A 12774-nucleotide genomic window follows, 5' to 3' on the forward strand; every position below is an offset into this window, starting at 1 on the left:
GGCACCCCTATTATACTAATTCAAGGACCTTAGCTAAACAGAGAATGCATATGAAGTGCTCAAAGAGTTCAAGGATGAGATGATAAATGAGAACTATGAAAGAAAGCAACTTGAGGAAACTTTCAAGCCCTGTGTTCTAAATTATGATACCTTATTGCTTGTCAATAAAAATAAAAAAAAAAAAACCTTCCTAATTTTATCAGGAAGCTAAACAAACTTAAATATACATTATACATATGGAAAGGTGTATACTTTTTTGAACAAAAGAGATTGTTATTTCAATGTCAAGTTCAAACTGGGGAAGCAAGAGAAAGAAATTCAGTTGACCCTTGGACAATGAAGGTTTGAGCTGCAACAGTTCACTTATAAGTGAATTTTTTACAATTCAGTACTGTAAACCTATTTTTTCTCTTATGATTTTCTCAGTAACATTTTCTTTTCTCTAGCTTACTTTATTGTAGGAATACAGTATACAATACATACAACATATAAAATATGTGTTAATCAAGGGGCGCCTGGGTGGCTCAGTCGGTTAAGCGGCTGACTTTGGCTCAGGTCACGATCTCGCGGTCCATGAGTTCGAGCCCCGCATCGGGCTCTGTGCTGACAGCTCAGAGCCTGGAGCCTGTTTCGGATTCTGTGTCTCCCTCTCTCTCTGACCCTCCCCCGTTCATGCTCTGTCTCCCTCTGTCTCAAAAATAAATAAACGTTAAAAAAAAAAATTAAAAAAAAAAGTGTTAATCAAGATTTCTGGTCAACAGTATGCTATTAGTTAAGTTTTGGGGGAGTCAAAACTAGTACTTTTCTATTGCACAGTGGAGGAGGGGTTTAATGCTCAGATTCCCAGTGTTGTTCAGGGTCAACTGTAGTTCATATTCTGCTGTGAATTAATAAACTGGAAGAGACTATTTTGTATGATGCAGAATTCCCAGTGCCTATGACAATGTGTAACATATAGGTGGTATTCAATAAATATGTTGAAGATTGAGTGAATAGTACAAATCAGACTATGTGACTGAATTAGGCTCTGGAAGTCAATATTCTTAGGGAATTTACAGATATTAGATTTGTCTTCCTAAAAAAACAAAACACAACAGAATCTAAAAAATATAAAAGCCCTTAAAGTTAAAAGACACAATAAAATACAAATTATGCATATGTACAGTATGGACATGTATAATCATGTATAGGTAATACACTGCACATGTATGTCAGACATTTGGCTCATATGTACAGACTATCCTAGTACATAGTGTATATAGAGTGTGTATGTATACAGTGTTTTTAATGAGCCTATAAGTAGAGAAACTAAACTAAAGAAGGAATTGTAACTAGTTATTCTAATATGTCCACAGAAGCTAGCAAATAGGTCAGGAAAAGGGATTAAAGACATATTAGTCTTTGTCCAGATTCCATGTCAAATAAGCACTCTTATTAAAATTACAGTATTTGAGGGGTGCCTGGTGGCTCAGTTGGTTGAGTATCCAACTTCTGCTCAGGTCATGATCTCACAGTTCCTGGGTTTGAGTCCCGCATTGGGCTCTGTGCTGACAGCTCAGAGCCTGAAGCCTACTTTGGATTCTCTCTCTCTCTCTCTCTCTCTCTCTCTCTCTCACTCTCACTCTCACTCTCACTCTGCTCCTCCCCCACTTGTGCACATGTGCGCTTTCTCTCAAAAGTAAATAAACACCAAAAAAAATTTTTTAAGAAAAATTTTTTAATTTACAGTATTTGATTTCCTTTGAAAACTTTCCAATGGGAGAAGAAAACTATATTGACCAGTCCACACTGCTTATAGTATTTCAAATGCTACCATTAAACTTTCTTTCCACATTTCCAATCAATCTTGTGATTTAAATTGGAAATTAGTATCCCAAATCACAACTATCAACAAGTAAACTGATAAAACCAAGCTTCTGGCCCAAAACTGTGACCCTACCATATCCTCTTCCAGCCAAGCACAGTACAAAAATGAATCAAAGAATCAATTTTCTTTTTAATATTTCTCTTGGCTTCACACATGACTGTTCCTCCCTCCCTTCACACCCTGGCTTCTGCTCACCTTGCCATCCTCATCTCCAACCAAAGCCTGCATACATACTATTTTGGTCCTTCCATACATACACTGTGTTTTAGCAAACCAATCTAGAGTGCCTGTAGTGCACACATGTGCCTGTGGAAGTTTGCTGAATGTGCCTTTTAAGTCATGTGCAGACACAGCTGCCTCAATCTGCATGGCAAATTAACTGATCCTTCAAAATTCTGTTAAAGTGACAACTCCTCTGAAACTTCTTGGAACACTTCATCTCTCAACATTTATCATTTCCTCCTCTGTACTAGGTCTGCATCTTATCCCTACTTCCACTGTTACATGTTATCAATTTATTTGTGTATGTGGCTACTAAGCATAATAGCATTCAATAAATGTTTGCTGAGGAATATATATAAAGTATATATTTGTAATATATAATATTCATACGTATAATAAAAATATATAACTAAGTATATATAATATAGAAGTAAATATTTATTATTCAGTAAAGTTATTTATCTCAATAAACCAAAGACTCATACCTGAACCCAGAGAAGAAATAAGAAGAGGAAGATCCTATCAAGAATGAAAAGACAACTACAAAGGATAAGAACAAGCTTTAAACAGTTATTGTTATTTCAACAAACATACTGACCAAATCTGCTGGATGGCAGGATTATAGAAAAATAAGAAAAACCCAGGGCCTAGACCAAGGGTTGGCAAACTATAGTCAATAGTTTGGAATTGAGCTTGGAATGCAGTCACATTCACTCATTTACATATCGTTTACCGCTGTTTTCACACTACCACACCAAAACCAAGCAGTTGTGACATAAGACTGTCTAACCTACAAACTGTACAATATTTATTATTTGGCCCTATGCAGAAAAAGTCTTGCAAACCTCTGGCCTAGAAGGAATTAAAAGTCCACATAGATCTGAGAGCCAATGGTTTGAATATTCCCAGAGGAGCAAAGTGAGGATGTCAGGGAAAGCTTAATAGAAGAGATGGTTTGCTAGGTCTTAAGTAAAGACCGGGAAGCAACCTGGCAAGAACTAAGAAAAAATGCTCCAGGTAGAGTTAATCACATGAAAAATGAGCAGAGGACAACAGGATACAGGGCATGTCTCAGTAACTGCAAGAGTTGGTATTGCTAGAGACTAGTGTACAAAATGGCAAAACACAAGGTTGGAGAGAAGAGCACAATAAACTGTATATACCAATGAGGAGTTTGTATTTTAAAAATAGATCACTTTGTGTTTACACTTGCTAAAAAAAAATAAAAAACAGACATACAGAAAAAACAAACTACCTCTGGAAGGACACACCGGAGACTAATAAAAAGAATTTACAAGAAAACACAAATAAATGGAAAGATATTCCATTCTCATGGATTGGAAGAATCAATGTTAAAATGTCTATACTACCCAAAGCAATCTACAGATTCAATGCAATCCCAATTAAAACTCCAATGGCATTTTTCACAGAAATACAACAATCCTCAAATTTGTATGGAACCACAAAAGACCTCAAAAAGCTAAAGCAATCTTGAGAAAGAAGGAACAAAGCTGGAGGCATCATGCTTCCTGATTTCAAAATACTTTACAAAGCTACAATCATCAAAACAGTATGGAAGTGGAGGTCAATGAGACAGAACAGAGTCCAGAAATAAAATCACACATATATGATCAATTAATTTACAATGAAAGAGCCAAGAGTATACAACAGTGAAAAGACAGCCTTTTCAATAAATGGTCTTCAAAAAACCAGACAGCCACATGCAAAAGAATGAAACTGGACCCCTATATCATACACAAAAATAAACTGGATTAAAGACTTGAATGTAACCTGAAGCCATAAAACTCCCAAAAGAAAACATAAGTGGTAAACTCCTTGACATTGGCCTTAGCAATGATTTTTTGAATCTGACACCAAAAGCAAAGGCAACAAAAACAAAAATAAATGAGTGGAACTACATCAAACTAAACAGCTTCTGCAAAGCAAAGGAAATGATCAATAAAATGAAAAGTCAACCTAGGGAATGAGAGAAAATATTTGCAAATCATAGGGTATCAAAATATATAAAGAACTTATACAATAGCAACCCACCCTCCCCCCCCCCCAAAAAAACCCACAAAAAATCTGATTAAAAAATGGGAGTGGTGCCTGGGTGGCTCAGTCGGTTAAGTGTCCAACTCTGGATTTCAGCTCAGGTCATGATCTCACAGTTCGTGAGTTTGAACCCCGCATCAGGCTCTGCGTTGACAGCACAGAGTCTGCTTTGGATTCTCTCTCGGCCCCTCCCCTGCTCTGCTCTCTCTCAAAATAAATAAATAAACATGCTTAAAAAATGGGCAGAGCATCTGAGCATTTTTCCAAAGAAGACCTAGAGACAGCCAACAACTATATGAAAACTTGCTCAATATCACTCATCATCAGAGAAATGCAGATCAAAACCACAATGAGATTATCACTGCATACCTACCAGAATGGTTATTATCAAAAAGACAAGAAGTAACAAGTGTTGGAAAAGATGTGGAGAAAAGGAAATTCTCATGTACTGTTGGTGCGAATGTAAACTGGTGCAGCCACTATGGAAAACAGTATGAAGGTTTCTCAAAAAGTAAAAAAAGAACTACCTTATGACCCAGTGATTCCACTTCTGGATATTTATCCCAAGAAAATAAAAACACTAACTTGAAAAGATATATGTATCCTTATGTTCACTGCAGCATTATTTACAATAGTCAAAAAACAAAAAACAAAAAACCTAAGTGTCCATCAATAGATGAATGGATAAAGGAAATGTGTCATTATATAAAAAGTGGAATATTTTATTTAGCCATAAAAAGGAATGAAACTTGCCCTTGGTGACAATATGGATGGTCCTTAAAGGCATCTTGCTAAGTGACATAAGTCAGAAAAGACAAATAACCTATTAATCTTACATGTGGAATAAAAAAAATTCAATCCATGATTCTGTAGATGCAATGTAGAGGTGTGCTAGAAAGAGCAGAGAGCAGTTAGGAAGCTATTATCATTCTACTGACCGTTTAAAGCAAATACATTAACAATCTATTGTGGAATTTACAACATATGAAGTAAAATATAGCACAAAAATAGCTTGAAGGGTAAAAGGGAAATAGAAGGAATTACTACCATAAAGTTTTAGTGTTAGAGGCAGACTATTACCATTTAAGGATGAATACTACAATCTCTACATTAACCATTAAAAAAAAAATAATAGTACAAACAGGTTTAGATAAAAAGCCAAGAGAAAATTAAATGGAATTTTAAGAAAATTTGACTAACTCTAAAACAGGTAGGAACAAAGGGATAAAGAACAAAGAACAGATGGGACAAACTGAAAAGACAGGAAAATGGTAACATAAACCCAACCATATCAGTAATTACATTAAATATAAATGTCCTAAGCCCTTCATTTAAAGGACGGATTGTCATGCTAGATATAAAACAAGACCCAACTATATGTTGTTTATAAGAGACACACTTTAAAAATAACAACACTGTCATGTCAGGATGGTTGAGTGGTCTAAGGCATCAGACTAAAAACAATAACACTGATAAAGTGAAAGAAAAAAGACAGAAAAAGATGAATACTACTAATAAAAAAAGCTATCACACTATATTAATATTGGAAGATTTCAAGACAAACAAAAATCATTCCCAGAGTCTAGAGATAAAAAGGGCATTTCATAATGCTAAAAGGACAAATCCATAGCAGACAAAATGTTTGTGCCTCAATTAGCATGATTAAAAATACATAAAGCAAGAATTAAAAGGAAAAATAAACAAATTCACTGTCATAGAGTTAATACTTCACATTAGAAAAAGCAGACATGAACAGTTACATTAACATTGATCTATAAAATCCATTAGAATTGTTGCTCATTGGTGGGTGTGGAGGGGAACAATAAGTGATAAGAACAAAGGGAAAAATTAAAATTGAATTAAACAGAACAGAGCCTTATATAGATTAATGATAGGATTCCATAGATTAAAGATATGTGTACCTCAATTCTCTGGATATCAGATTTTTTTTTTTTTTACATTTGTTTATTTTTGAGAGACAGAGAGAGACAGTGCTAGCAAGGGAGGGGCAAGGGAGGGGCGAGAGAGAGAGAGACAGAGAGAGAGAGACAGACAGAGAGAGAGACAGAATCAGAAGCAGGCTCCAGGCTCTGAGCTGACCTGAGCCAAAGTCGGATGCTTAACCAACTGAGCCACCCAGGTGCCCCTGGACATCAGACTAAAAATGAAAATTAAGAATCAGATTTATTGGAAAATCCTCTTATTACAGGTATTTTTCTTACCAGCATCACTGTTAAATTCATAACTCTTCCAAGGTTATCAATGTAGTAGACACTGTCTTGATACCATGAATCACTGTGTAGGTAATTATACATTCCAAAAGCATGCATGTGTTCCAGTGTATATTGATCATCTCGAAGTTTTACTTCTGCCACAGCTGAAATACAAGAAAAATAAACATAAATACAGGTTTCACTTTTGATTATTTCTTTCTGCAGAATGCTCACAAGGTGAAGAAATCACAGAATGCTAATCACAAAGGCTTTAAGAACAAATTCACTATATTATTTATTCTAAAACAATTTTTAGACACCCACTAGGCACTGTGTGTAGAGGATAAACAGTGAATCAAACTGGCATGATCCCTGACAGTGGCCATAAGAGATAGGGTTTTTCATGCCATAACATCTTTTCTTTTAGGCACCTCTTCCTTATAATTATGAATAAAAAGAATGGGGAAATTCTAAAATTGGAGGATTTCCTGTCTCTGGGGCAAATATTAAGTCCATTTTATGTAGAGTTTTTATAGTTTTTAAAATGCTTTCACCTCTATATCTCATTAATTTTTTTTTACCACACATTAAGAAATAGAGAATGTTTTCATTATTTTTTTTTCATAATTATGGAAATAAATGTAAGAACAAATGGTGATTTCTCCAATGTTTTATCAAATTTTTCCCAAGAGTACAGAACAAAATATTCTACCTGGACTAGAAACGAGGCTTCCTGAAGAACAGTGTTTTGCACTGGGCATTAAGTGATTTCTATAACTTTATTTTACTTTTCTCCACCTTTATTGTGATATAATTGGCATATTACACTGTGTAAGTTTAAAGTGTATAACATAATATACTTTATATATGAACATATTGTGAAATGATTAGCATAGTAAGTTTACTTAACACATCATCCGTCACCTAGTTATTTTTTTCTTGTGATGAGAACTTTTAAGATCCACTCTCTTTACTATTTCCATAATTTTATTCGGCTAAATGTAATCTCACTCTTCCTTCCTTCACATGCAGATAGGAACCCTTACCACTCAGGGCTGCCCATGACATAGAATTAGTTTCTGCTCTGACAGAAAATATAAAAGTAAACTATGCTGGGCCAATACCTTACCTTAATATAAAACTCAACTTACTGTATTCTAATTTCAAGTGTTTTCTTTTTTTTCCATAACGTTCATCTGTTCCTACTTCTATTACCTGCTTTGAGGCCTGGCCGACTTATATTTATTCTCTGATTCATTCAGCAATAATTCAATAGGCACCAATGACACAATGATTAGCAAAGAGCACAGAATCTATCTCTTCAGCACTCATGATTCAGTAAGGAAATGGACATTAGTCAAATAATTCATAAATAAATATATAATGAAACTGCAATAAATGTTTGGAAGAAAAAGTTACTGGGTACCATAACACTGGGCACTGATCTGTGGAGGAGGGGAATTAACGAAAGCTTTCAGAAATATGACCCACGTTAGAAAGGATATAAGGTAAAGTTAACTCATGAAGAAATATATCTATACACACACACACACACACACACACACACCCCCTACTTATCATAGGCAGAAGGAAAAGCAGGCAAAAGCAGGAGGAAAAATTTGTGTTCAAAGAAACAAAAGATGGGTAACTACAAAGCACCATGGAGAACTGTACAAGAAAAGGCTACAGATAAACAGCTAGGGAACTAGGAAGGAATTGGATCATGAAAGACCTTGTCTTTATCGGTAAACTTAATGTAATTCATTTAAGAGTTTTTAAGCAGAAGAGTAAAGTTCAGATTCAAATTTATAAAAGATTACTTATAAGTACAATATGTAACACAGACGAAAGCAAGGCAAGGTAAAATCCACTGTGAATATTAATAAAGGGAAATCTCACTAGAAGTACAGAGAGAAGGGAAGCCAGAAGGGGGAACCCCACCACTCAACATCAGTTACAGGAAGAACTGGCAATTGCAGTCCACAACAGAAGAATATTCAATAGAAGAATCTTCAATTACAGGCCCCAACAGGGAAAAGATATACACTGCATCTCCTACAAGAAGCGGGACTACTCCTGTAACATAGCTAATGAGAAATCAACATTACCCTGTAGTTTTGCTGTTCTCCAATGACTTTCTTTCATTCAAAACAATCCTTCCCAACTTCCTCCTCCTTCTCCATAAAATAATATTCTTCTCCTTTGTTTGCTGGACTTGCCGATGGTTTTGCCAAAGTTTGCATGTCCCAAATTACAATTATCTAATAATCCCAAATAAACCCATTCTGCTGATAAAATAACTCGGGTTTTTTTTCTTTAATTTTTTTTAAAGTTTATTTATTTTTGAGACAGAGACAGAGCATGAGTGGGGGAAGGGAAGAGAGAGAGAGGGAGACACAGAATCTGAAGCAGGTTCCAGGCTCTGAGCTGTCAGCTTAGAGCTCAACACGGGGCTCGAACTTAAAAACTGAGAGTTCATGACCTGAGAGGAAGTCGGATACTTAACTGACCAAACCACCAGGTGCCCCAGGTGTTTTATTTTCAAGGTTTATGCCATAAAATCATTATAAACTTAGTTATGGATTTGATGAAGGTTGAGGAAATTGCTACTATATGATTCAAGGAAGTATTTATTTTATAAGGAACAGTTAGAAGTACATATTCCACTGATTAGGAGGGAAACAATCACCAATTCTTGGTTTTCTAGCACCACGGTGTGGATGAAACTCAATACTGCAAGAAATGTACATGGTAAAATAATGGCCCAAAACAGTAATACTAGACAATGACACGACAAATACATTTACTTCATATTTGTGCCAAAGCCCCCAGGCAATCCCAAACAAGAGGCTTCTTAGCCCTCTGCCTTATTACAACCTCTCATCTGTGAACATAAGGATCTGGAAAACTATTATTAGATGACTATGATATAGTCTAAGTCTTTTGTTGTTGCATTCTGACAAGATAATTTATGTAAGTTATTTGGACACAGAAATGAGGATTGGGTATATTACATACTTAATAGTTTGTAAAAGCTGTTAGTGTATAGAAAAAAGCTGCATCTCTGGCCTCAAAAGAGAAAGGTGAAGTTATCAGTGCATTTTTCATGTCAACCACCTTGAGTTTATAAAAGGAGAGGCAGAGTAATTGAAAGGCAAAAGCAGTGGAAAGCCTCCCAAGAAAGGAGGGGGAAAGCAAGGAGTATTAAATCTCTGCTGGGTTCGTGGAAATAGTGGAAGAAGGGGAACCTCTTTAACAGAAGGCTAAGAGGCCAGAGTAGTAAAAATTTTATTATTTATTATTATCTTGCATTAGAAATAAAAGAGCTTTGCTAAAAATTCCTTCTCTTTCAGTCTTTTAAAAAGAACTTAGGGCCTGACAAGAAGAAAATTTCCCTTAATCTTTACCTAAATTTCTTTTTTTTTTTTTATGTTTTTATTTTATTTTTGAGACACACAGTGAGAGAGGGGGAGGGGCAGAGAGAGAGGGACAGAGTCTGAAGCAGGCTCCAGGCTCTGAGCTGTCAGCACAGAGCCCAACGTGGGGCTTGAACTCACAGACTGCGAGATCATGACCCAAGCCAAAGTCAGGCACCCAATCGACTGAGCCACCCAGGGGCCCCATCTTTACCTAAATTTCTTACAAAACCTGTATGAAACCTCAAAAACCTGTATTTCTCATTCATAAATTATGTATTGAATGTCTACTCTGTGTACTGTGCTTGGCAGTGGATATAACACTAGTAAGTATAAAACAGACATGATCCTTGTAATGGTGTTAACAATGGTTACAATTACTGCTTCTTGTCCTTTCAAAATACACTACTACATTGAACCACATGAAATTGCCAATATTCAACTCTTTTGACCCAATTAAATATGATTCATTCTAATACTGATAGAAGCAAAGTATAGTACTTTTAAAAAAGCAGGGGTAAAGGCAAAGAACATTAAATGTTAACTTACGGAGGTCACTTCTTAGATTATTTATCTTTTAATCACACCCAATGAATTAAGTCTTCTGGCCAAGTTACTTACTGAGTTTGCTATTTGTGTATAAAAAAAGATAAAAATGCAAAAAAAAAAAAAAAAAAAAAGAGTAGAGTAGCCCCCCCCAGCCCACTCCCCTTATCTGCAAGGCATACGTCCTAAGATCCCCAGTGGATGCTTAAAATCAGATACTGATCCCTATATATATTGTTTTTTCCTATACATACATACGAATAATAAAGTTTAATTTGTAAATTAGGCCTAGTCAGAAATTAACAATAACTAATAATAAAATAAAGCAATTGTAACAGTATACTATCATAAAAGCTACATGAATGTGGTCTCTCTCTCAAAATATCTTATTGTACTGTACTCACCCTTCTTCTTGTGATGACTTGAGATGATAACATGCCTGTATGATCAGATGAAGTGATGTGAATGACACAGGCACTGTGATATAGTGTTAGGCTACTGCTGATCTTCTGACAGTATGTCAGAAGGAGGATTGTCTCTGCTTCTACACTGCAGTTGACATGGGTAACTGAAACTGTAGAGAGCAAAACTAAAACTGTAAGTACTGTGCAAGTCTGTATTATGAATTCTGAAGCAAGATTTATGAAACACAGCAGAAATAGAATTCAGAGCATTGTTCCCACTAACCTATTTTATACAATGTTTCTGCAAAAATTAACACAGTCATCTACCACTCTTCCCCATATTTTCCACCCTAAGAGCAGATATCAATTTTACAGTAAACTCTACATAAATCCAACGGTGACATAGCTCTTTTCTTCCTTTAGTCCAACTATAGCCTAAATCTTCACCGGCTTCTATCCTCCCTCCCCTGAAGAAATAGCCCATAGATCATTAGAAAAGGCATGAGCTTTGGAGTCTGATTTGCCAGTGTCAAGTAGCTTTATTAAGTTACTAGCCTTTCCACCCCATCTCCTCATCTGTAATGAAAATCAATAACACTTGTCCTATGAAATTAGTAACAAGCTTAACTTTAAACATGTAAATGGTGGGGCGCCTGGGTGGCTCAGTCGGTTAAGCGGCCGACTTCGGCTCAGGTCATGATCTCACGGTCCGTGGGTTTGAGCCCCGCGTCGGGCTCTATGCTGACAGCCCAGAGCCTAGAGCCTGTTTCAGATTCTGTGTCTCCCTCTCTCTGCCCCTCCCCTGTTCATGCTCTGTCTCTCTCTGTCTCAAAAATAAATAAACGTTAAAAAAAAAAGTTTCAAACATGTAAATGGTATTCTAAACAAGTACCATACTTGTTATATGGTACATATGAAGAAAGAGAAGTGTGATTTTCCTGTTTCTCTTCTTCTGTCCAAGGTTAATTCTCACATGGTTGCTTATTATTCCATTCTCTTCTACCTCTTCTAGAATTAGAAGTTTTGGGCACTCACACAAGGCTCGGAACTGTGACTGTTACCAACAGGTAGAATGGAGAAAACACCTAATTCACGGGATAATGGGTAGAACACACAGAAAAGTACTGTCTCAGTAGTGGGGAATAATTAGCCCTTGACTGAGCATTGCTCCAGACCAGTGTAACAAATCATTAAAAAGACTAAATGAAATTAATGTTTCCAGTAACTCAACTGTAACCCAGAATCAAGTTCAAGAAGATTTAGAAGAATATAAATCTATCCTCCAGCCAACAAGGTAAAATTCACAATTTCTAGTGTCCAAATGTTACTCGGCAAAGAGGAAAAAAAAAAAAAAAACACAATGAAGACAATTATCAACCAACAGAAGCTCAACATAACTGATACGTAAGTTATAATTAGCAGAATAGAACACTGAGTTATTATATTAAAGTACATTCCATTGTCCAAAACAACAAAGACAAAAAAGATGTAAAATGTACATTCCATACATTAAAAACAGACGTGAAAAATGTAAAAGATGAAAACTACAACATCTATGATGAAAAATATACATGATGGGAATAACAACAAATCAGACACTGCAAAACAACAGTGAAGCTAAAGGCATGAAAATAGAAATTATCCAAAATAAAGTAGAGGGAAAAAAAAGAATGCAAAAAACACACAAAAATCAAGAGCACTAATAACCTGGGGTCAATTTCCAGCAATCTAAAAATGGGCAACTGGGGGTGCGTGGGTGGCTTTGTCGGTTAAACGTCTGACTCTCAATCTCAGCTCAGTCAGGATGTCACAGTTCATGGGATCAAGCCCTGTGTCAGGCTCTGTGCTGTTAGCCCAGAGCTTGCTTGAGATTCTCTCTCTCTCCCCTCTATGCCCCTTCCCTGTGTTCTCTCTCTCTCTCTCTCAAAAATAAATTTCAAAAAAATAAAAATAAAAGATACAAATGGGCAACTGGATTCCTTAAAATAAAGAAGAGGAAGAAAAAAAACTGAAAAAAAAATAATGGCTGGACATTTTATAAACTTGAAAAC

At 35.9% G+C, this 12774-nt stretch overlaps 1 protein-coding gene across 1 annotated transcript in view; it reads right to left on the reverse strand.

The window, feature by feature from the left end:
• Positions 1-12774, reverse strand: part of NUDCD1 (NudC domain containing 1) — a 76986-nt gene that overhangs the window by 56992 nt on the left and 7220 nt on the right. Inside the window, exon 2 of the mRNA XM_043601609.1 lies at positions 6367-6521. Coding sequence (XP_043457544.1) covers positions 6367-6521 — 155 coding nt within the window. The remainder of the gene's footprint in view (positions 1-6366; positions 6522-12774) is intronic.

The sequence above is a fragment of the Prionailurus bengalensis genome, chromosome F2 (assembly GCF_016509475.1).
Source record: "Prionailurus bengalensis isolate Pbe53 chromosome F2, Fcat_Pben_1.1_paternal_pri, whole genome shotgun sequence".
Classification (NCBI taxonomy): domain Eukaryota; kingdom Metazoa; phylum Chordata; class Mammalia; order Carnivora; family Felidae; genus Prionailurus; species Prionailurus bengalensis.